Source organism: Myotis daubentonii, chromosome 5 (assembly GCF_963259705.1).
Source record: "Myotis daubentonii chromosome 5, mMyoDau2.1, whole genome shotgun sequence".
Lineage (NCBI taxonomy): Eukaryota > Metazoa > Chordata > Mammalia > Chiroptera > Vespertilionidae > Myotis > Myotis daubentonii.
In genome coordinates, this window is record NC_081844.1 from 28,616,654 (window position 1) to 28,642,800 (window position 26,147).

Genomic DNA, 26,147 nt, shown 5'->3' on the forward strand with positions numbered 1-26,147 from the left:
GAAGACCCAACTCCAATTATGGGCAGAGTTGTGGGAGGGCCTCTAGGCTGAGGCCGTGGCTGAGCCCTGAACACCCCGGGTCAGCTGGCTCGCTGGCCTCAGGTGCCCCCTTACCAAGCGCAGGCTGGGATCGTTCTCTGCCTCCGAGGGTTTATCACAATCACAAACGTGTGCAGCCCAGGAGCCTGCTCCTGCTGGGCAGTGCAGGGAGCCCCGCACATCACTGCCCCGCCCTCCTCCACCAGCTTACCATTTATCATTTGTCTGGTTCTTCACTGGTGCTCAGCCCTCCAGCTGGAGCAGAAAACAAGCTCCACTCCAAGATGCTGATGAGGCCTCATTTCTCTGTTTTGCCTACAAGGATTCACAGAGACAAGGACTTCTAGTGGTCACAGCTGCAGCAGTCAGACATGGGGAGCAGGGGGCAGGGGGAGGATCAGCCAGCATCTGCCCTTCCGAACGCCCGCAGCTCAGGCTCTGCCCCTGGACACAGGTGGGTGGGGAGTCCCCAGTGCCCTGCCTTCTCCCCCACCTTTAAGCTTGGCTTAGAGCCTCACATCCCCCAAGAGTGTCATGGGGAGGTAGGAAGGAGAGCTGCCTGAAGGAGGCGCCGCTGGCCTGTCTCTCCCCAGCCAGCCCTCACAGCTGGAGGGGTAGCCCGGGGGTGCCGAGGAGTCAACTCTCCACACAAAGATGCTACACAGCTGCCCTGGCTGGTCCTTCTGAAGCCTGTAATGCAGCTCTGCTTCTGGCCGAGGGGATAGTTAAAAAAGCCCTAAGGGCAGAGGAAACGAGGTGCTGCTGGGAGATGTGGGTGGCTTGGTGCTTTTGGTGATGCCACCCAGCCACTGTCCCCGAGGTGTCTGAGGTGTCTGGGCCCAGCACACTCACACCCCATGGACTCAGGGGAGTGAGCGCTGACCGCCTTTGGGTCACTCACACCCGCTTTGACCTCCCAGCACCAGTTGCAAAAGGCCAGAGAATTGTCGGCCTGAAGCAAATCATAGAATTTCCACATCAGGAAGGTCCCCCAGCGTCTACTGGTGAGTGGCTGCCCAGTCTAGGGATGGAGAACTCATTGCCTGCAAAACCCCAACACCATTCCTTTTCTAGAGTGAAAACCTGCTTCTTGCCAACTTCTACCTCTAAGCCCGCTCTTACCTCAGGGGGTCACTCAGAACCCCTCCCTGACCCTTCCCCCTGCTTGGAAGCAGCTGGGGGGTGGAAGGAGACTCTGGCTTTTCCTCTGGAAAGTAGAGATCACCACACTTCCTCAGGTGGTCTGAGAATATGATAGCTCATTTATTTTTTTATTTTTTAAAAAATATTTCATTGATTTTTTTACAGAGAGGAAGGGAGAGGGATAGAGAGTTAGAAACATCGATGAAAGAGAAACATCGATTCAGCTGCCTCCCGCATACCCCGAACTGGGGATGTGCCCGCAACCAAGGTACATGCCCCTGACCGGAATCGAACCTGGGACCCTTCAGTCCGCAGGCTGACGCTCCATCCACTGAGCCAAACCGGTTAGGGCTGAAATCTCATTTATTGTGTGTATAACACTTTAGACCCAGCAAATGTTGAACAAATGTCAACTCCCCTCTCTTCCCTCCCTTCTTAGAAAGCTCTCAGGTGCCCAGCCCCAGAGCAGTGCAATCATCAGGGGAAATGTACCCTCATTCTTCAAAATTCCTTTCACCTGGCCTGCTCTTATTATTATTGTCAATGGTATTTAAATAAGATGGCTCTTGGAACTGAAAATTAATCATTTCTTATTGATCAAATACATATAGTTTATCAAGAAATATTTTTTGAGCTTCCAGAGTATGTCAAACAAGGAATGGATAAGGGAGGACGTGCTCCAGCCTTAGGAGTTTGCCAAAGGAAACTTGTCCGAACGTCTAGAACATTGACTCTAGACGTGTCGATTTCTCTCCTGTGTTGGGCTCTGTGTCCCCTGCCAAAAGCTAACGGACGGCTGGCCACCTTCCACGTGGCTGCCTGGGAGCTGCCAAAAGGACTCTAGTACCCACCAGCCCCTCAGGTTATGTCTGTCACAATCATGATTGACTTTGGGGACGACATTTTAAAACATTGTGCAACCATGTGTTCCATTTCCTCTCCCGCCCGTCCTTGAAGGTTGGTGAGATCTCTCTGGCTGTGAACACACGACCTTTCTTCCAGCTTTGGGTCTGTCTAGCCATTGTAAAGGGTGCAATAAACACTGAATGAAAGTCTGCACCATCTCTGGTGATGCCAGGGGCAGACAGAAAATGAGCTGAAGGTGCCAATGAGGCCACATTGTCTGTCTTATCTATAAGGATTCACAGAGACATCCTGGCTGATTGCTGTGTTCCCTGGATTCTTGCTCCTCAAATCATGGTCCAGAGACCAGCAGCCACAGCCTCACTGGGAGCTTGTTAGGAATGAAGAATCTGAGGCCCCACGTAGGATGGTGACTCAGAACCTGCATTTTACCAAGCTCCCCGGGAGATCCGTATACACAGTAGAGTTTGAGAAGCATCAGTTCAGAGCAGGGCTGGAAAACTTTTTCTGGATGGGGGTCAGAAAGTGAATATGTGTTCGCTCTGTGGGACAGACAGCCACTGTTGTGTCTACTTCACTCACTCATTGTAGCTTGAAAGCCACAGACAATGTGGAAACAAGTGGGTGGAGCTGTGTTTCAATAAAATTTATTTCCCAAAACTGGTGTGGCTGGAATTGGCCTGTGGGCCAAAGTAGGCTGATGGTGTATATACTTGAGTAGAATCACAGATCCTAAGGGATAGCTGTCCTCAACCTGGATACTGTGAAAGTATTCCACACAGTGGTATTTCCAATTTACAGTTCCTAGAATGTAAAAGAAGTTTATGTTCTGCCAACAGTTGGTTTTAGTGGACTGTTTGACTTTGGACAATCCAGTATGTAAAATGATTTTAACCTGTTGAACATCTTTGCCAAAATCGGTTGGCCACTTGGGTTTCCTCATTGCGTGTTCAGCTGGGGTATTTACCTTTTTCTTATTGATTTATCAGAGCTCTTTTTATATTCTAGATATACATCCTTTGTCACTTATGAACATTATTTTTACTTGTCTTTTCAGTTTATTCCTTCCTGAAATCAGATACAGCCAAATTTATCAATCTTTTATGATTTGTATAGTTTTTGTCTTGTTTAAGAATCCTTCCATGTCTCAAAGTCATAAAGATAGCCTCCTAAATGTTTCTATAAATGTTTCAAAGTTTGCTTTTCACATTTAGGCATTTCACATTTCACATTTCCGTCTCTCTTTTATTCTATTGTATGAAGTGCCATTATTCAAATTTCCTTGATCAAAAGAATCAACTAGGGATACTTGTTTAATTACAGAACTCCTGAATTCAGACCTCCTAGGAGACAGGCCTTGAAATATTTTTATAATCCTGGTTGGTAAAAGTTGGCTTAGTGTTTAGCACATGGTTTAGGTGTTGGTCAGGACCAGCATTCCACCTGGCTTCACGGTCTTGCACACATCGCTGAGTCTCCCTTGAGAGACTTCTTAGGAAGAGTAAATGAGAAGAAGTACATACATGGCTTGGCACAGGGCCTTTCCCTGTGAACTGGGTTGCTTTATTCTCATGGTGAATGTAATCCTTTTTGCTTTGGCTACCAGGGGGCTCGGAGCTAAATTTCTGGCTCAACCATAATAGCAATTCATTCATTTATTCTCAAAATTCCTTTATTCACTTAGCAAATATTTATTGATCATATATTGTGTCCCAGACACTGAGGAAAGAACAGTGAACAAAATTGATGTGGTTCCTGCCTCTGTGGTGCTTACAGCCCAGTGGGGGAGACAGATAGGAAAAAGCATAATAGAGTCTGTGGTGGGAAGTGTCATGGAGAATAAAGAAGTAGGGGGCAAGAGAGAGGTCACGGTGGGTGGGTTATAAGAATTAAAATAAAGAGGCCAGGAAGGGCCTTGTTAAGAAGGTGACATTTGAGCAGAGACTCGAGGGAGTGAAGAATGTGTTGGGGGAAGAGGACTCAGTAGGCAGAGAGAACAGTCTGTGTAAAGTGCCTGATGGGTTGGAGAAACATGGAGGAGGCCCTTCTGGCTGGGGAGAGAGGGAGGAGGTAAAGACAGGGAGGTGATGGGGGGCAGGTCATGCAGGGCCTGTGGGTGCAGGTGAGGACTCTGTCTTCCTCTTTGAGTGAGCATATTTCTCCTGTAACTGTCCCGCCAGTCCCCCTCCATCCTGCGATGTGTGAGGCTGAGTGAAAAATAAGAAAACCCACCCCACAAGCCCAGGAGAGTTGGCTCATCATCTGAGGGAGGGGGTGTCTGACCACAGTGCTGCTGTAACCCACCCGCCACAGGCGACCCACAGGCCCCTGCACTCTGAGCAAAATGCCATCCAGTCCCTGCCTCTGACTCTGTCTGCGAGATGAGGGAGGGGCAAGTAAAGCTGCTCCATGGAGTGGAATCATGGGAGGAAAAGGCAGATGTTTCTCTTTTCTTCTGTATAAAGCGGCCTTCTACTAAACAGCCATGTTGGACCAGCGTGGGAGGGTGGGCTCGGCTACACAGGAAGAGCTGGAGATGAGCTGGAGATAAGGTCGCACCAGCCTGTGACAGTGGGGAGGACAGCCCTGAAAGACCACAAGGTGAGAAGGAGGTAGAGAATTACACCTGCCACACGGTTACCGTGAACACCAAGGTCTGTCTGTCACCTGGGACAAGTGGGCTCCTTTCCCGCCACCTGGTCTGGGCCAGTGCCTGTGCCTTGGATTTTGTTTCATCCTCTGCAAAAGGCCTCATTATAATTATCCTCATTAATAGATGGGTAAACTGAGGCTCAGAACGGTTACATACCTTGCCTAACATCGCAGAACCAATGGCAAATGAGCTCTTTCCTTATTCTTTACACACTAGCATCATGGCCAGCTTTCTCTTCCTTGAACTGCTTTTCTGCCTCATTTCTTGCTTGCTGTTCCCTCTGCTGTTTCCTCAGTCCTTTTTATTTTATTTTATTATTTTTAAAAATTATTTTTATTTAAGTATCATTGGTATACAATAGTCTATAAGTTATACTAGTTTCAGGTGTGCAGTTAGATATTAGATATTTTTGTACCTACAATGTGATCACCCCACTAAGTCTGGTAATCCTCTGTCACCATGTTAACACGATCAGCCTTTACAGGAGTCCCCTTTTCCATGTTCAGGTCTTGGCTGCTCACGTGCTACTTCCTAAGGAAAGGCTTTCCATGAACATCTGCTCTGAAATACTTGTGGTTATTTATGCTGGTGCTACACATAGTAGTTGTTCAATAAATATTTGTTGAATAAATAAACGAGTTGGTTATGAACAGCTGGTCTTCCTAGTAACAACTTTGACAGCAGTTAAATCCTGTGTCCCCAGGATCGGTAGTCTGTCTCCCCCTCGAGGATGAAGATGTCACAGGGACAGGGAGCCTGTCCATCCCGTGCAGGAGCCCTGGTGATTGGTACAGGACCCGTCACACAGTAGGTGTGCGCTAAATATTGTTGAATTGTATCTGAGATTCGACAAAGAACCAGGGACCACATGATGGGACAGAGGGAGACAAGGAGGGTGTCACATGGGTCCTTCATGCATTCCTCATTCATTCCTTCATTTATTCACAACTTTCTGAGAGAATGAAACCAATCCCTTGCCCTTCTGAGCCTACGCTTTAAGACGGAGGTGGATAACCTTCGAGGGGACAGCTAGGTCAGGAGTACGTCATATGCAGCTGAGAGACGAGCTTATGAAGCAGAGGGCTGGGGCATTCAGGGACGGGGGAGGTCAAGGAAGTCCTTCGGAGGCGGTAACATTTGAACCAAGACCTGGAAAACATGAGTGAAAGAAGGCAGTGATGAAAGGCCACATGATGTCTGATTCCACTTCTATGAACTATTCAGAAGAAATAAGTCCACTGAGACAGAAAGCAGGTCGGTGGCTGCGGGGGCTGGGGGAAGGGGCACGATCGCTAAATCGGTCCTGGGTTTCCTTTTGGGGTGAGATGTTTTGGAGCTAGATATATATAGGTGGTGGCTGAACAACCTTGTGAATGCACGACATGCCACTGAATTGTGCACTTTAAGATGTAAACTTCGTTATGTGACTTACATTTTAAAAAATGCCATGAGCCTGCCATGCACAGAGGACAGGTGGCGATCTGAGAGAGAGAAAGGAGGAGAGAGGAAGGAACTAGGCGCAGGGAGATGGATAGGGATGAGCCCCTGTTGGGTCCCAGCCTGGACATAGGACCCTAAAGGAATGGGAATGACTGCAGGTGATGTGCCTGGGCCTGCCTGGGTGGGGATCACACACCCACCCACACACACACACACACACACACACACACACACACACACTCCCACTCACCTGTGCATGTGTGAAACAACACACTCATGTACACATGTGTGCTTGGGGCCCAAGTGGAAGTATAAAACACACACATGCACACATATGATAGAGCCTGGGTGTGCAAGGGGCCCCTTCATATCTCCCCATATGTGGCCCCCAACGCCCTGTCCTGGGGGCTGTAGGCTCAAGGGAGTTGGCAAATGGGAAAGAGGGGAGCCCCCTCTCATAAGCCTACAAGTGTGGAGTCCCAGCTCACAGCCGGGGTTCCTCATGGCCCGCTCTCTCCCTGCTGCTGTGCAGGTGCCGGGGGCAGCCCCAGCCTCCCCTCCCCCATCATACTGTAAATTCTGAGAAATCCCATCTGTGGTTTGGCTTGGCCCCTCCTCCACTCTCTGGCTGGGCTGTCCTGGCCACTGTCTTCCTTCCTGTCTTGGGGCTTGGGTGGGAAGTGTGAAAGGGACAAAGGCTAAACCTGCCCCCTCCAAGCCTGGATCCCCAGACACAGGGCTCTGCACTGCTTCTGAGGCCTTTGTATCACTTCTCTGGGCCTCAGTTTCCCTCCTACAGAATGAAGATAATAGTTTCTGCCAGGCACTAAGTTAGCATAGCCTCTGGCAGGTAGGAAGCCCTGATTCATGCTGTCTGCTATTTTTACCCACTTCCTGCCTCTTGCTTTCCCTTGCTCCGGCCTCCACACTTTTTTTACCCTTGCTGTGCCTCCACCCAGAATGCCCTCACTCCTGTCCCCTGTCAAACCCAGGATCACTCAAATCCCAGTTCCTCAGGAAGCAGGGGAGAGCAGTGGGACCGGTCGGTGTGAGAGGCAGGGAACATGGGTTCAAATTCCAGCTCTGGCCAGGACACACTGGACAGTCTCAGGGCACTGAGAGGACCTGTGCCTCAGGTTCCCCTGTCAGGCTCTGATGGTCTATGGTTCTAAGCCTCCCTGAGGGATGAGTATCCTGGGGTCCTCACCACTCACACCGTGCCCCAAACTTACTCTCCCCTCCTCATCTGAGCCTCCCTCCTTGGCTGTTCTTGCCACAAACTGCAAAATTCTTGCAACTGATTGTGCCCAAGGTTTGGGGACCTCCAGAGAACCACCACTCACTCTCATGCTTCTGCCCCCTTGCCCTCCAAAATGCAGCTTGGACCCTCCCACTTCCCACCTGGGCTGCCAGCTCCCTCCTCAGGGTTCCCCTGCCACCCCAACCCCCAATCCACTGGTTGCTCTCATCAGGCCCCTTCCCTGCTCTCAGCCCTCCCATGGCTCCCTCTTGCTTCTTGAAAAAGTCCAAAATACTCTCTGTGGCTGTGAATAAAGGACTTAGTCAGGAGAGCCTTTATTCAGAGGGTTTCTGCAAGGGCTGAGGACAGGGCTGTGCTCAGAGAGAGCTCTGACAGGTCTGCAGGCCTCTCCAGAATAAGGGCAAAAAGCCTTTTTTTTTTTTAATAGAGAGGAGGGGACAAGGCTGGAAAGAACCAGGTGTGTGGAAGGTGGGATGAAAGGATGGGGATGGGGGATGGGGAACTGGACAGTGATCAGAGGATGTTCACCCCTGGACTGCCTGTCCTCAGGAGGGGCTGTCTGCTGGCTGGGGTGTGAGGTGGGGGTGCTAAGTTCAAGTCTGTGTGTGTGTGTGTGTGTGTGTGTGTGTGTGTGTTATCCCCACCCAGGCAGGCCCAGGAAGGAGAGGAGCTTAACCAAAGCTCAGTTAACAAGCATTTTGTTCTGATTGGTCGGTGGGGACAAGCAGTTCAGCTAATCAGTTATGGGCAAAGAATGGGAATTTTGAGCTGGCCTTGTCACAGGTAAACCAGCATTTTCCAGAGACGGATCCATTAGGATGGGGGATGGATGGATGGATCTAACTATTTAATTATTTATCTCTTATCTATCCAGCTATCTATCTATCTATCTATCATCTATCTATCTAATTTACCTCTATATCACTCTATCACCTATCAGTCATCTACCTATTTATCCATCAATTATAATTTTTTAAAAATATATTTTTATTGATTTCAGAGAGGAAAGGAGAGAGAGAGAGAGAGAGAGAGAGAGAGAGAGAGAGAGAGAGATCAACGATGAGAATATTGATCGGCTGCTTCCTGCACGCCCCCAACTGGGGATCGAGCCCACAACCCAGGCATATGCCCTTGACCAGAATTGAACCTGGGACCCTTCAGTCTGTAAGCCAATGCTCTAGCCACTGAGCCAAACCAGCCAGGACCATCAATTATAAATGTATAGCTCTATCTCTCTATCTCACTCTATATGTAGATATAGATAGGTATATAGATGGCTATATCTATACATTTATATATAATAATATTTATATTATTAATCTATAAATATAGAGATATATAATTATATCTATATATTATATATCTATAATATCTGTTATATATTATATATTTATATCTGTATCTATATCTATTTATCTATTTGTGTGTGAAGAGGCCAGAATGGGCAGAGAGAGAGGGAAAGGTTTGGAAGGCCCATAAATGAGCGATTGCTGATGAAACAGGGTCACCAAGTTGTGAGGTGGGGGAACCTGACCTGGCCTAAGAGCCCCGAGGAGGGCACTATAAATGGGTATGGGTACCATGAGGGTGAACTGGAAGCTGGGGGACTGAAAACAGCCCATCGGCCTCTGTTTTTCCCACAAGGAGGAACCTACATCCTTTAAGAACAAGGGGAGCCCCTGAATACTTGACTTGTAATGTGTTTATTTCTATTCAACAAGCACCATAAACAGATTTCTCCCCCTGCTGCCCAAGTGGGGCATTAGATTCAGGTGGAGGAAACAGCTCATGCAAAGGCCCTGCGGTGAGAGGGAAAGTGCTGACTTCCAGGACAGAAAGAGGCATGTGGGGATGGTTCGCAGACTGCCGAGGGAACCATGGTGTTAGCAGGCTTTGGGTCAGTGGTCAATGGGGTTCTGGGGAAACTGTTTAGCTCCAGGCACGAGGAGCCATCAAAGGATATTGAACAGGGGAGGGGTGTGGTCAGATTCTGTTTTGTAGAAGAGATTCACGGGGTTCCCAAATGTGGGACAGACAAGAAAGGAGAGGGGGAAATACTGGGTGCCCATGGAGGGATGGGGGTCGCAACCTGGACTGGGGAGAGGCATGGGGTTGGGGAGAAGGAGATGGAAGAGCGGAGGCCCAGGAGGTAAGATGACCCACCAGGTGGCTGGCCCAGCCTTTTCTCTCACTGCCCAGTGGCTTGGCCAGCCATCAGCGGGGTTCTGGGCAAATCAATTAGCCCCTGATCTTGAACTCTGTCACCAGGCCCAGCCTTCCCTCCCTTTACTTTCCCATATCTGGCAGCCGCATCTGTCCCACAAAGTGTCAGGAGGCCCAGGTGACAGCTGAGGGTGAGGGGGTAGGTGGTGTGTATGTAGGTGTATAAGATCCTGCTCAAACCAGAATTCCTTCTCTGCCAGAATGAAACGTGCCCTCCCCTGGGCTGGGCTGAATCCGCTGTGCTGAGGTGAGATGTTGGCCGGGTCCCTCTTGCTCCTGGGGCAGAGGCCTGGGTGGGTGGGCCCAGCAGCTGCAGGTGCCCCATCCCAGTTGGGGGCAGTGGGGGCAGTGATTTCCTGGGTTCCATGGACACCCCGCCCTGTGGCTTCCCCTCTTGAAGAGCCCTGGACCATAGTCTCCAGGAGCCTGATCTTCAGGTCTCTCCCCGCTGGGCCAGCCTCCTGCAAACAGGCTCAGCTCCTCCAGCCTCCAGGTGTCTGTGTCCATGGGCTGGACTAGGGCGGCAGGTGAGGCCTTCCCCTGAGCAAAATGTAAGGGGAATATTTGTTTCTTTCCCTTTTTAGATGAAATATATTTGATCGACAATCATGTTTAAATTTAAGGCGTACCACATGTAATTTTACACATTTATATGTTGTCAGATGATTGTCATATTAGGGATAATTAGCACCTCTACCACATTCCATAATTATCTTTTCTTTTTAGAAACTTAGCTCTAGTCTCCTAGCCAGTTTGATGACGACAGTACAATACTGTTGTCTTTGTTCACCATGCTGTGCGCTTGATCTCTGGGCTTATAAAGTAAATCATATTTCTGTACAATGGTTTGGATTGAGATTTTCTCCATACCATTCAATTCCCCCTTTGAAAGCATAGGATTCAGTGATCCCAGTCCCTGGCATCAATGTAATACTTTAAAAAGCCAAATTAAGCATAAATTGTTAAGATGAACAAGCTGTCAAATATGAAAATGAAGACAAGCTTTGACACTGCACTTTTGGGCCCTGTATCACTCAGCAAACCGTAATCTCCACCCAGTCTGCGATGTGCCTGGTGGAATGGCCTGCCTGTCCCAAACACTTCCTCTCCTGGGTGCCCCAGAGAATGGGGGATCTGGATCTGGGGCAAGGTCTGGAAGGTGACTTGGTGGGTCCTCTCTCCGCTTAAACCCTTGGGGGAGGGTCTCGGTGGCAGCGGCTGGCTGGCGGACTTGGGATACTATCTGGCACTCTCTAGTCAAAACAGCAGCCTCACCCCATCTATTTGGCACTTACTGTCTACTGTGCAAGTCCATTTTGTTCATTACTCAAAATGGTTTTTAAAAATGTATTTCTTTGTAGCCATCTGCACTGTGAAACTTTCAAACAATGCATAAATATACAGGGCAAATGTGAACCACGCCCCTCCTGCCAGTCACAGCCCCAATACAACCGCAGCCTGTGTGATCTTGTTTAATTTTCATAAAGGCCCCTGAAGTGAGCACTGATATTACCCTCGTTTCACAGGTGCTGAGTGAAGCTCAGAGAGGTCAGGTTGCATGTCCAAGGTCACACAGCATGTGAACAGGCATGATTCAAATCCAGTCTTCTCTGACTCCAATGTCAGGAGGAAGAGAGGGAGAGGGGTCCCTACTTGGGAGGAGGCCTCTCAGCTCAGCCAATGTTGTGGCTCATTCATTCAGTCACTCAGAAAACATTTATTTGGCGTGACTGTGTGCCAGGTGAATGATACACACGGTGCCCCTGCTCCCCCCAAACTCATGGCTGAGACAGGTGACACCAGCCACTGACAAGGAATCAAACAGAAGTCAGATGAGCACAGCTAGGGAGAGGGAAGAAAACAGAGCTGCCATAGTGATGCCAGAAAAACTTAAGTAAACATCCATATTTTATAAAATACATTCACGCAATTCAAAATTCTAGTAATTCAAAAGGGCAGGCAGTGAGAATTTCCTGCCCACCTCCATGCCCAGGCCCCTGGTGACCCCCAGTCCTCAATGGGGGTGTTATCACACCCAAGAGGGTATACAATGGTTCTGGTAGTGGGCAAAAAAATCTGATTTTATGTATAAAGTGCAGATAGACACAGAATATATAAATAGGTATACAATCGATCTGCAGTATTAAATGTTCATGGGAGGCAATTAGAGGAAATGTCTAAAAAGGATTGCTCCTTAGTGTGTAATAATGAAATAAATCTTAGAAACTATTATAGAAGCAGCCACTATTCAGGTTTCTTGTGAGATCTTCCAGAAATAGTCAAGGCCAGTGGTCGGCAAACTCAATAGTCAACAGAGCCAAATATCAATAGTACTTCTTCAAAATAGACTCGCCCAGGCCAAAAACCAACTTCTGTGCATGGGCCACAAAGTTTCAATCGCACTGTACGCGCACCCGCACGTGGTATTTTGTGGAAGAGCCACACTCAAGGGGCCAACGAGCCGCATGTGGCTCTCGAGCCGCAGTTTGCCAACTACGTGTCTAGGCCTTTTAAAAATATCTACACATTCATTTGTTCCTGTTTTTACATAAATAGTAACAGATCATTCCAGGCCTCCTCCTCCTCCTCCCCCCCTCCCCCTCCCCCTTCCCCTCCCCCTCCCCTTCCTTGTTTTTACTTAAAATATATCTTGGCGATCACTCCATGTCAGTGAACACAGCTTTCTGGGTACTTTTTCCACAGATGTGTAGCCTTCTTTATGTTTTAATGAAATTTATTTAACCCTTTCTCATGGATCGGCACATAACATTGAAAACACATGACGTTGTATGTGCTTCAGTGTTCACTGGATACCTGCACTTAAGTAATTTCACATAAGACTGATTGTATCTGAAGAAGAAATTCCTGGAGGTGTGATAGCTAGGTCAGAAGTTGTGTGAATTTGCCATTTAAGTAGATATTGCAACTTGTCCTGCATAGGATTTGTACCAATTTCCTTCTTCGTCATCACTGTAGATGCTGCCAATTTTCCCACAGCCTCACCTACATGACATGTTATCAAACCTTTTGATCTTTGCCAATCTGATGGGTTAAAAATGGTATCACAGTATAGTTTTAATGTTCATTTTTATTATCAGGTTGAGAATCTTCTCCTGTGACTAAGAAAAGAACCATTTGCTGTTCTTTCTTTGTGAACTCAAGATTTGTATTCTTTGATGACTTTTTCATGACTGTTGTAGTATTTTTCTTGATTGTTTTCCAAAGGCACTTTATATATGTTACTAGGGGCCCGGTGCACGAAATTCGTGCACTGTGTGTGTGTGTGTGGGGGGGAGTGTCCCTCAGCCCAGCCTGCCCCCTCTCACATACTGGGAGCCCTCAGGCGTTGACCCCCATCACCCTCCAATCGCAGGATCGGCCCCTTGCCCAGGCCTGACGCCTCTGGCCTAGGCGTCCGGCCCAGGCAGTGGGGACCTGCAGCTGCAGCGGCCCCACGATCGTGGGCTTCGCTTTAGGCCCAGACAAGGGGCCCCTAGCTCCTGGGACTGCCAGCTTCGACTGTGCCCAGCTCCCATCGCTGGCTCCACCCCTACTTCCTGCTATCACTGGCCAGGGCAGAAAAGGCACCTGATTCTCTGATCATGGCTGGGGGGCAGGGCAAAGGCAGCCCCAGGGCCGCCATTGCCCTGCCCCCCAGCTCTTAGCTCCCCCCTGGGTTTCCGATCACTGTCAGTGGCAGGGGGCTTCTTCCTGCTTTCCCTTTCGCCTCCCTGCATTGTGCCTACATATGCAAATTACCCGCCATCTTGTTGGCAGTTAACTGCCAATCTTAGTTGGCAGTTAATTTGCATATAGCCCTGCCGGGAGCGGGTCCATCCTTGCTGTTTCAAGGGACCTGGCATATATGGCATACTGTTCTTAATATGTTTGCGCACCTTCTTGGCGCTGTGTTTTAACCAAGGTCACCTCTCCAAGAAAGGTTGAATCCCCAGGTAGGGATTTTCCCCTGAAGTCAGGGAGGGAATAAAACCTCTTAACTAAGTGCCAGGCGGGTAATTAATCATTTTAACTAGGAACAATCATGCTTAAGCTACATAATCTTTACTCCCTGGAATGGAGATAAGAAACGCCCTAACCTTTGTAATAGAGATTGATAGGATTGAATCAACTGGTATAAATACAGTTGTAACAAGACAGAGAGAGACAGAACTCAGAACACAGAACTTAGAAGTCAGAACTCAGAAGACAGGACCAAGAGAGACAGAACCTACAGGGAACCAGGAGATGGAGGAGCTTCGCTGGAGAGAACATGGCAAGGGATCCTGGACTGAACCTGACTGCAGAGGTTGGCAAGAGAGCCTGACTAGAACCTGGTGACTGAACCTGGCTGGAGAACCTAGCAAGAGAACATGGACACAGAACCTCTCTGGAGATCCAGACCAGAACTTGGCTGGAGATCCGGGCTAGAGATCCTGGCTAGGCTGCTGATCAACTGAACACTGTCTCTGTGTCCTTCCTTCTTCGCCGACTCCGTCCACACCTTTGGGGACCCCTGGACCCGCTGGGGTTGGACCCCAGCATAGCCCTGATTAGCCAATGAAAAGGGTAGCTCGTACGCCGATTACCATTTTTCTCTTTTATTAGTGTTGATGGACGTTATCCCTTTGTTTTATTATTTATAGTATACTCTGTCATTTTTTTAAATTATTTATTGACTTTATTTTTTAAGTTGTCATTTGGCTTGACTTTGTTCAGGGTGATATTTACCTTGCAGATTTTCCTGGATGTTTACATGAAGTCAGTTGTTTTAATCATCCTTTTATAGCATCAGAGGTTTGTGTCATACTGAGAATGGGGCTACCTTTGATAAGATAAGACGTGACAGGAAGCATTCTGAGGAGAGGAAACAGCAGGGGTAAAGGTCCTGAGGTAGGCAGGGGGCTTGGCATATATATTAGTCAGGGATCTCCAGAGAAACAGAAACAATAGGATGCAGAGAGAAACAGATAAACTGCAGAAGCTGACAAGTCCAGAATCTTCAGGGGGGGCTGGCAGGCTTGAGGCCCAGGAAGAATTGCAGTTGAATCCAAAGGCAGTCTGTTGGCAGAAGCCCTCCTTCCTTGGGCAAGGTCAGCCTTTGTTTTGTTAGGGCCTTCAACTGATTAGATGAGGCCCACCCACGCTGTGGGGGATAATTTGTTGTACTCAGAGTCTGCTGATTTAAATGTTAATTCATCTAAAAAATATATACCTTCACAGCAACACCTAGCCTGGCCTTTTGTCAACTATTTGGGCACCTGGCATAGCCAAGACACATAAAATTAACCATCACAAGTCCACTTCCTATCACCTTGGCATACACGCATCCCCTTAAACCATACTTTGGTGGGACAAAATGTGGGGCCCATGCTTTTGCCATTGCTCCATGACCCAGCAGGACAGGAAGGCACACAGCAAGGCCAAGAAGGTCCCATAATCCACACAAAGAGAGCAGACTCGAGGGACGTGTGTGGGCATGAGGGAGGGAGAGCAGAGTCTTTAGTGCTCTCAGTGCTCAGGGTGGGGGGTTTGACAGGGAGAGGGTGTAGAGGTGGTCTGGTTTCTAACAACATACTTGAGGTAGTGAGCTCCCCATCCCTGGGAATATGATGGCACAAGACCCGAAGGTTGTAGAGGAAATTTCTACCCCCAATGAGGTTTGAAGCCGGGGGAACCTTAGTCTATTCTAAATGACAGTCCACCCAGCAGCCTACGGGTTGTGGGTGTTTCTGCATCCTCCTCACTTCCTGTAGTGTTTGAGACAGCCTGTCCCACATCCCTTCTGTGTGTGAGTGTGAATGTGTGTGTGTGTGTGTGTGTTTGTGTGGCTGACAGTGTGGTGTGGGGTGGGTCTCACTTGAAGTCTGGCATGTGTGGTTTGCTGCAGTCATTGTGGTTCTAAATGCCAGGCCTTGTTTGTCTTGAGCTTGGAGATTCCGCCCCCTTGTGGAAGGAAGGAGATGTTTCCCGTCACTACCTTGTAGCTTCCTGAGGGTTGTTGCTGATTCTGCAGATTGAAGCTGTTGCCCTGGTGGAGAGGTGAGGCAGGAGGCGGGGAAGAGGGGGGAGGGGGGTGGGGGGGAGAGAAGAAGGGGGGAAGGGGGAGGGGGGGAAGGGGGGAGGGGGGAAAGGGGGGGGGTCCAATCCTGCATATTTGTGATCTGCAGATTTTGGCCTGACTGTGGGGGGGGGGGGGGGGTCATCCTCCCAGCTGAGGACTACCCTTTGGCAGGGAATGGGATTAGAGCCTCTGTCCAGTCCTCAGGACACAGTGGGACATGGCACATGGGAATAACTAGGGCCCTCACACACACCCACTTTCTGATGGTAGGTGTGGGGGATGGGTGGGGTGACTTCCATTCTCCACAAATAAATGAGTTTTCACTCTGGAAAAGAAAGTGCTGGAAGATGAGTGAGAGAGAGAGAAACAGGGAAAAATAAAGAGAGCTTGTGAGAAATGCTCACTAAATATTGACTGATTAAATGAATGAAGGAATGAATGATTCTTTGGACTGCAGGAAGAGAATACTAAACATGAACAAAAATAAGCTCTGGAAGCTCCTTCTTATTTTGTTGATCAACTGGGAGGATTAGATGGGCTGGATGATGTAATGGCAGAGAGTTCTGCCTCCAGCAGGGGCCAGTGTGGCTGAGAACAAGGGTGCAGGAAGGAGCGGGGACCAGGGCACCCTGTGGGGAGAATGCCAAGCTTTCCCATCCTGAGAGGCTGGACTCCCACTCTAGGCCCTTGTAGGGACAGTATGGAGAAGGAGAGGCCTTGAAGGGTGTCCTTAAGGCAGGGACTTCGGTGTTGCAGGAGCAGGCTTGATGAGGTCTGGAGAGATGGAGTGAACTTAGAATGAACTAATGGAATAGGGTGAGATAGGGACAGACAGCCCAGAACAGTTGGCCCCTGGGGACCTAATGAGGGTTGGGGGAGAGAGCCACTATTCAGGTGGAGCCCCCACCTGGGGTATCTGCCCCAGGCCACAATGGGCCGAGAAGCCCTCCAGAATGTCACTGCCAAAGATGTCTTACTAAAGGGATAGGGCTCAGGATTAGGGTTAGGGTTAGGTCCTGGGATGTGGGTTCTGGGGAGCTGAAACTCCAGAGTGGGGTGTTCTGGATGTTCATCATGGGTAACCCTGGGAGAGAGTCTTTGAGGGTCAGAACACAGGGGATGGCCTAGGGCATTAGTGAAGTCATCCTGGGATGGTCCTGGGGGTGGAGCCTTTGAGAAAGAACAACAAAATTGGAGGGATCAAAATACCAGATATCAAACTACACTACAATCCACTGTAATCAAAACAGCCTGGTACTGGCACAAGAACAGGCATATTGACCAATAAAACAGAATAGAGAGCTCAGAAATCAACCCATGCTGTTATGGTCAATTAATATTTGACAAAGGAGACAATTGTGGGAAGCCGCTGTAGGGTTAAACTTCAGACTGACCTGTTGGCAAAGTCACAAACAAGTCCCAGCTTAGAGGGCACAGTCTTCTCAAGCATAATTAGGCTTGACCTTATGACGCTCCCTAGATCTTACCTGGGAAGCTAATGGGCTGACGGAAGTGCAACAAGAACAAAAACAAGTGGAACTCACAAGAACAGTATAAACAAGTGGAACTCACAAGAACAGTGTAACTATGGAAACCACTACCTTGTTTACCTCTGACTATAAAAATAAAGGCTCAGCTTGCCTCAGGATCTTTCTCTGTGGCCTCAGCCAGGCACAGGAAGATCACGGAGACTAAAGAGAGCTAGAGAGTTCTGAATGCTGTCTCCGTGTAACATATTCTTCGCCGACTCTGTCCACACCTTTGGGACCCCCTGGATCCCTGGGGCTGGACCCAGGCAGACAAGAGCATACAATGAAGTAAAGACAGTCTCTTCAATAAATGGTGTTGGGGAAATTGGACAGATACATGCAAAAAAATGAAACTAGACCACCAGCTTACACCATACACAGAATAAACTCAAAAGAGATAAAAGACTTAAATGTAAGTTGCAAAACCATAAAAGTCCTAGGAAAAAACAGGCAATATAATCTCAGATATCTCTCATAGCAATATTCTTGCTGATACATCTCCTAGAACAAGGGAAACAAAGGAATAAATAAACAAATAGGACCACATCAAACTAAAAAGCTCTGCACAGCAAAAGAAACCATCAACAAAATGAAAAGGGAGCCCACTGTATGGGAGAATCTATTTGCCAATGATACATCTGATAAGGCCTTCATTTCCAAAATATATGAAGAACTCATACAATTCAACACCAGGAAGACAGACAATCCAATTAAAAAATGGGTAAAGGACCCAAATACACACTTCTTCAAAGAGGACATACAGCTGGCCAATAGAGATATGAAAAAAATGCTCAACATCCCTAATCATCAGAGATGCAAATTAAAATCACAATGAGGTGTCACATCACACCTGTCAGAATGGCTACCATCAATAAATCAACAAATAAGTGCTGAGGAGATTGTGGAGAAAAGGAAACCCTCATGCACTGTTGGTGGGAATGCAGAAAGTTGCAGCCACTGTGGAACACTGTATGGAGTTTCCTCATTAAGTTAAAAATGGAACTGCCTTTTGACCAGTGATCCTATTTCTGGGAATATATCTTAAGAATCCTGAAACACCAATCAAAAAGAATATATGCACTACTATGTTCATAGTGGTGTTATTTACAATAGCCAAGACCCGGAAACAGCCCAAGTGTCCATTGGCAGATGAATGGATCAAAAAGCTGTGGTACATTTATACAATGGAATACTATGCAGCTGTAAAAAAAGAAGGAACTCTTACCTCTTGTGACTGCATGAATGGACCTGGAGATTATTATGCTAAGCAAAATTAGCCAGACTGAGAAAAACAGGTACTATATGATATTACTTGCATGTAGAATCTGGTGGAAAAATAATAAACTGACCAATAAAATAGAACCAGAGGCATGGATACACAGAAATGACTGACAGAGATCAGAAGGGAAGGGATGGCGAGGACTGGGTGAAATAAGGTGAAGGGATTTGCCAAAGAACTTATTGCATAGCCCATGAACACAGACAACAGTGTGGTGATGGCTGGTGTGTGTGTGTGTGGGGGGGAAGGGTGCAGGGACTTGGTAGAAGGGGATTAAGGAAGGGAAAATGGGGGTCATCAGTAATACTGTCAATAAGAAATAAAAAAAAATACATCAACATTTGCTCATAGAATTTATATATGAAATATATAGAAATATATGAAATTTATATAGAAATATGTGAAATATTTCTTCATTTATATAATCATAATAAAATTCATATTTTAAAAAATGATCAAAAAGAAAAATTTCTAAATAGCTCATTTATAATTGAATAAAAAAATAAAATACCTAGAAATAAATTTAACCATGGAGATTAAAAAAAACCTGTATTCACAAAATCAAGACACTGAAGAAACTGAAGAAGATACAAATAAATGGAAGCATATACTATACTCATGGATAGAAAGAATTAACATTGTTAAAATGTCTATATTGCCCAAAGCAATCTACTATCAATGCTATATCACTAGTCTCCCTGTTGCTGTTTTTATGTTCTTTTTGTTTCCTGATATCTTTCTCAGACACCAGAAATGGTTTGCAGAGGAGCTGAGAGACACCCAGACCAACTCCTGGAATCATTTCTGCCAGATCTGAAGACTGGACAGGCATGGGCATGGGGCTGAAGTGTGGACCACCTGCGAGAACACCTGGGGTCAGTTTGGCAAGGTCACAAGTACTTTACAGTTGTCCTCTGCTGCTGCAGGCCTGGAGTCCTTGCCTGTGCTGAGCCAGCTCAGCCAAGGGTTTCGCAAGCCTGAGTGAGGGCGGTGAAGGATGAAGAAAGACAGACCAAGAGAATAAGCTGGGTCTAGGTCAGTGATGGCAAACCTATGACATGTGTGTCAGAGGTGACACACCAACTCATTTTTTTGGTTGATTTTTCTTTGTTAAATGGCATTTAAATATTTTATTGCATAGCCCATGAACACAGACAACAGTTCTATATAAAATTTTATATATAAAATAAATATCAAAAATATACATCTTTGTTTTACTATGGTTGCAAATATCAAAAAAAATTCTATATGTGACACGCACCAGAGTTAAATCAGGGTTTTTCAAAATGCTGACATGCTGAGCTCAAAAGGTCGCCATCACTGGTCTAGGTGGATCTTCCTGTGCCTGGCTGAGGCCACAGAGAGAGAGAGATCCAGAGGCAAGCTGAGCCTTTATTTTATAGCCAGAGGTAAACAAGGTAGTGGTCACCATAGTTACAATGTTCTTGTGAGTTTCACTTGTTTTGGCAGCACTGGCTGCATCTCCCTCAGCCCATTAGCTACTCAGATAAGATCTAAGGAGAGTCATAAAGTCAAGCCTAATTATGCTAAGAGGACTGTGCCCTCTAAGCTGGGACTTGTTTGTGGCTTTGCCAACAGGTCAGTCCGAGGCTTAACCCTATAGCAGTGCCCTACACTTGCCAGCACACCTGTTGGAATTTATCCAAAGTTTCCTCCCTCTGATGGCATCTAACCTCATCGCCAGGATGGGCTGTGATTCTAGTAACTGACCTCTAGGATTTGTAACTGGACATTCTCAAAAGGATGGAATGCTTAAACCAGGCTCTAGTTGAGATTGCTTTCTATAATCACAATTCATTTCTGTGAAGTCTTGACCATCCTACAGTGGGGCCTTGACTTACGAGTGTCCCGACTAACGAGTTTCTTGAGATACAAGCCGTCTCTCGGCTGATTTTTTGCTTTGAGTTGTGAGCTAAAATTTGGGTTACGAGCCAGCTTCAGATACCCCGCCGATAGTTGGCGCAGCGAACATCACAGTGAACGCCACAACATCAGCCCAGCATCACGTGTCTCACTCATTCATTTCTTGATTTGACATACGAGTAATTTGAGTTACGAGCTCCGTCATGGAACAAATTAAACTCATAAGTCAAGGCCCCACTGTACTTCTTTTCCTCTTACACTGTAGAAATAAACATGGAATTTAACCCAATGATAAATGAAGCCTTCCATTGTTAGGTAATTATCTTTGATCTTCTGTACTTCCACCTTCCCTCCCTCCCTCTCTCCCTCTGGGGATAAATGTGACCTTGTCCTGGGATATCAAGAAGATTTGTTCTAGCCGGTTTGGCTCAGTGGATAGAGGGTTGGCTGGTGGACTGACAGGTCCTGGGTTCAATTCCAGTCAAGGGCACATACCTCAGTTGCAGGATCCTCCCCAGCCCAGGCCCTGGTCAGGGTGTGTGCAGGAGGCAAGCCACCAATCATTGTATTTCTCTCACATTGATATTTCTCTCTGTCTTTTTCTCTCTCTTCCACTCTCTCTAAGAAATCAATCCAAAAATATCCTCAAGTGAGGAAAAGAAAGACAAGAAAGAGAGAGAGAGAGAGAGAGAAAGATTGATTTGAGTCAAGAACAGAGAGCTCAAGGTTAAAGTCAGAATCTACTCCACATCATTTCTCCTTCACCATCTTGTAAGACCCCCTTTCCTTTGATTCTAAATAATAGCCATCTTGTATAGAGTAATCTTAGCCATAGGTCTTTGCTTTTCCTCACTTTGAATATTTTATGGCAATATCTTCTGGCCTACAAAGTTTATGTTGAGGAATCAGCTGGTAGTTTTTTTTGTTTCTTTTTTCAATCTTCACCTGAGGACTGTTGTGCCCAGATTTCAAGATTCCCAAGAGCCCACCAGGGAGCCAGCGAGTGCGATGCAAAAGCAAAGAGTCCTTTATTTCAAACTCGAGTCTGGCTCCCCCACCCTCCTTACTGGCACAGCAGCAGGTGGCAGAGAGAGGCCTAGCCCGATGGGACGAGGAGTTTTATAAGGGGGTGGAGTAAGGGCAGGAGAGGGGACTGTGGGCCCCGCCGATTGGCCAGGCGCAAGTCGGTGTCTCATTACACAGGATGTGGTCATATTCATGGCGTGCACTTCCCTTTATTATCACTGGTTAGTCCAGAGAAATCCTGGGTGTGGCTAGCAGAGGCTTGGGCTTCCGGGAAGAAGCCTTGCCGAGCACATGGCTCTGCCCAAAAATGGAGGACCCAGGGTAAGATGGAGGGCGTAGTCCTCGCCCTTTCAAGGACATGTTCATTGATTTGAGAGAGAGGAAGGGAGAAGGAGAGAGAGAGAGAGAGAGAGAGAGAGAGAGAGAGAGAGAGAGAGAGGCATCAATGTGAGAGAGAAACATGCCTCTTGTAGTTGCCCCAACTGGGGACTGAAACTGTTACCTAGGTAGGTGCCCTGACCAGGAATCAAATCCATAACCTTTTGGTGTATGGGACAACACTCCAATCAACTGAGCCACACTGGCCAGGGCCAGCTCATAGTTTTATGGTACCTTCCTTTGTTTTTACTATATCTAATATGAGTATTAATTTTTTTAATTCTATAAAATGAACTGTTTAATGCTACTCTTGACATTCTAGTCAAGACACAAGTGAAAATAAAACCCACAGAAAGTGGTCAGGAGAAATTTTTCCCAACCTAAGGGTCCTACCCTGAAACCTCTACCTCAAGATGCAATAAACTCTCTCTCTCTCTCTCTCTCTCTCTCTCTCTCTCTCTCTCTCTCACACACACACACACACACACAATGAAACAAACATCGTCGTCGAAGAGTCCCACAACTAACTTTTCAAATGCCACGAGGTTGTACACCTACATAATCCCAAATGGACTAATCTCAAAAGAGATGTCAGCAGTCAAGATAATTTAGGCCCTGGCCAGTGTGGCTCAGTTGGCTGGTTGTTCTCCAATGCTCCAGCTTGCATTCCTGGTCAGGGTACATTCCTAGGTTGTAGGTTCAGCCCTCTAACCGGGGCAGGGGGCATGCAGGAGGCAGCAGATTGATTATGTTTGATTGATAATATTTATCTCCCTCTCCCTTTCTCTCTCTCTCTCTAAAAAAATAAAAGAAATAAAAAAACAATTTAAAAAATCTTAAAAAAAAGAATTTACAAATTAGAAAGATCAAAATCAAAAACTAAAGGTCAAGGTTTTTTGGTGAATTTCCCATTGATGTAATCTGTTATTACTTTAATATGTTAGGGAAACTTTTTCAGGGAAGGTTGTGTTAAAACTCACATTTTCTTTGCAATGATACACAAGATGTATAAAGAATAATTACTCTAGCCTGGCCAGTGTTGCTCAGTGGTTGAGCATCTACCTATGAACCAGGAGGTCATGGTTGGATTCCCAGTCAGGGCACATGCCTGGGTTGCGGTCTCAGTCCCCAGTGTGGGGTGGAAGCAGCCAATCAATGATTCTCTCTTATCATTGATGTTTCTATCACTCTCCCTTCCTCTCTGAAACATATATATATATATAATACTCTAGCCAATAAATGAAAAGAAGATGATAGAACATTAGAACATGCATATCATTATTATTAAACCACTACTGAATTAGTGAATCAGGCCAGAATCAGGTAACACTAGATTAATTTGAACTCATTAGGCTGATCTGATTGCCTGATCATCAATCCTATTGATTGTATTGTGCTAAGACCTCTGAAAGCTATCAGCTCCCTACTATTTAATTGCCAAGGCCCCCAGAGCTTTCTGGGGCAGGGAAGGACCCCACCCCTAGCCCTGCATTGTGAAGTCTTCTGAAGGGGACAGAAGGCTGGCTGATGTCATAGACCAGCCCCCTCTCCCTGTCTCTGCTTGTGCCTGCCCCTGGCCCAACCTCAGCCTTTTTCCCCACACCCCAGAAGGAAGAGGTCAGCCTTGCCCAACAGCCCACCCACCCACCTGAAACTATAGATACAAATCACCCCAACCTCTCTGAGCCCCGGAGGCCCCCAGGCCCGGGGTGACCCCCAACTCAATCCTGGTGAACAAGACCCTACAGCAGGACACCCCAGCATGGTGGGCAACAGGTTGCCACCAAAGACTAGCGCGGTGGTCATCGACATGGGCACAGGAACCTGTAAGGTGGGCTTCGCGGGGCAGGCCCGGCCCACCTACACCGTGGCCACCATCGTGGGCTGCCAGCCCAAGAAGCCGGCCACCACGGGCCAGATGGTGCTGGAGACTTTCATTGGCGAGGCCGCCCTCGCGCGCCCAGAGCTGACGCTGGTCAAGCCCATAAGGAACGGCATCCTGGTGGACTGGCTGGCGGCAGAGTTCATCTGGCGCCACCTGCTGGAGCACGACCTGGGCATCGCCACCCAGGACCACCCGCTGCTGTTCTCCGACCAGCCCTTCAGCCCCTCCACCAACCGCGAGAAGCTGGTGGAGGTGGCCTTCGAGTCGATGCGCTCCCCGGCCATGTACGTGGCTTCGCAGTCCGTGCTGTCTGTCTACGCCCACGGGCGGGTCAGCGGGCTGGTGGTGGACATGGGCCACGGAGTCACCTCCACGGTGCCCGTCTTCCAGGGCTACCACCTGCCCCACGCCACGGAGCGCCTGGACCTGGCGGGCACCCACCTGACTACCTTCCTGGCGGAGATGCTGCTGGGCTCCGGCTTGCCGCTGGGGCAGCAGGACCTGGACGTGGTGGAGAAGATCAAGCACAGCTATTGCTACGTGGCCCCCGACTTCCAGAAGGCACAGGCCCGGCCCGAGCAGGAGTACCGGCGGGGCCTGCAGCTGCCCGACGGCCGGACGGTCACGCTGGGTAAGGAGCTGTTCCAGTGTCCAGAGCTGCTGTTCAGCCCCCCGGAGATGCCTGGGCTGTCGCCCGTGGGCGTTCCCACCATGGCCAAATGGAGTCTTAGCAAGGTGCCCCCGGAGGTGCGGGCACATCTGGCCCAGAACGTGCTGCTGTGCGGTGGCTCCTCACTCTTCCGGGGACTGGAGGGCCGCTTCCGCGAGGAGCTGCTGCACAGCCTGCGCCCTGAAGCGCGCGTGGTGGTGGCGGCCGCCCAGCCCTCCCGGAACTTCTCGGTGTGGATCGGGGGCTCCATCCTTGCCTCTCTGCAGGCCTTCCAGTCCTGTTGGGTCCTGAGGGAGCAATACGAGGAGCAGGGGCCCCACATCGTGTACCGCAAATGCTACTGAGTGTGGCAGAGGCTTGGGGAGGGGCAGTAAAGCTTTGTTACCCAGCCAGCTCTGCCCTGCCTTTCCCCAGGGTCGGTCTGGTCCACTCCTGGGCCCACCCAGACGCTGACCCACTAACCCTGTCAAACCCGTTTCCCATGATTAGCGCACCACAAGGCACTCTCGGTTTAGTTCCCCACCCAAATGCACTCCCAAGATATGGATACCTTAATCTCCCACCCCCAGGAACTGCTGTTTTTTATATAGTCCCCCAAGATTCCCTTGGGCTTTAGGCCCCCCCCTCCCCCAATTCACATCATTGATATGTTCATCAAAGATCCCCAAACCCACTTCCATAACCGGTTCCTCTCCAAGAACTTGCACCAGAATGCTCAAACCCCACTCCCAGAATCTTTCCATGAGTGCTGCAGCCCCTGGGTCCACCCTTATAATCTGCCCCCTATTTCTAATGCCTGCAAACCTAGCCCCTCCAGAATCCACTTGCCAAGACATCTCTGGTTCTGAGCACCCCAAACCCATCTCCTGGGGTTGGTTTCCCCTTTCTTCTTACCCAACGTTATCCAACACCCTGATGTTCTGAGTGCCCCCTAAGTCCCCCCTCACAAGTGCCAAACTCCCATATACACCACAAAGATTTATGTTATGCTCAAGGGTCACCCCTAATAATAGCTCCCTAAGGGACCTCCAGTGTCCAGAGCCCATTCCCCAAGTTTCAACCTCTCCCAAAACTCTACCCAGCATGATTTGTTCCCCCAGAATTCTTCCTTCCATCCAGAGCCCAGTCCCTATCTGTATCTTCAAGAACACCATGTTCTGAGACCCCAATGTCCCAGTTTGGCCCCCACTGCTCTCAGCTCAACCCCTTGCACTAAGTCTGCCCCAGAAATACACTCGAATGGCCCAGCTCACAATGAACCTCCTAACGGATTCTCTCAGCCCCTCCTGAAGGCTCTGGCCTCCAGAATCATCCTGTAGTGACCCCACTAATGCCCTAGCCCATCCCCTGTGTTCTGATCCCCAAAGACTCTCCTCCAGGGTTGCCCTAAGATGGACATCCAGGATACCCCACCCTGGGGTTTCAGACTCCCCAGAACCCAACCCCAGACCCAGTCCTTAGGCCCCATCCCATTAGTTGAGACAACAATAGGCAGTGTTGTTCTGAGGGCTGCCCAGCCCACCATGACCTGGGGCAGATACCCCAGTGGGGTCATCACCTGGACACTGGCTCTTCCCTCCACCCCCACACAGGTCCCCAGTGGCCTACTGTCTGTTCCCATCTCCCTCCACTCTGCTAGTTGTTCAGTCCAAGTTCACTCCATCTCCCCAGACCTTGCTCAGCCTGTTCCTGTTACCAAACCTCAAGGGGTTCACAGCTTGGGGTGTACTATTCAGGGCACCACTAGTGAATTAGTGAGTCAAGCAGGGAACAGATAACACTGGATTGATTTGAACTCATTAGGCTGATCTG

At 48.3% G+C, this 26,147-nt stretch overlaps 1 protein-coding gene across 1 annotated transcript; it reads left to right on the top strand.

Moving 5' to 3' along the window:
- The first annotated feature begins 23,442 nt into the window (after positions 1 to 23,442).
- Positions 23,443 to 24,679, top strand: ACTL9 (actin like 9). Its single transcript, XM_059695250.1, has one exon. It carries the CDS (start codon positions 23,543 to 23,545, stop codon positions 24,677 to 24,679), a length of 1,137 nt encoding a protein of 378 aa, XP_059551233.1. The 5' UTR covers positions 23,443 to 23,542.
- The last annotated feature ends 1,468 nt before the right edge of the window (positions 24,680 to 26,147 follow it).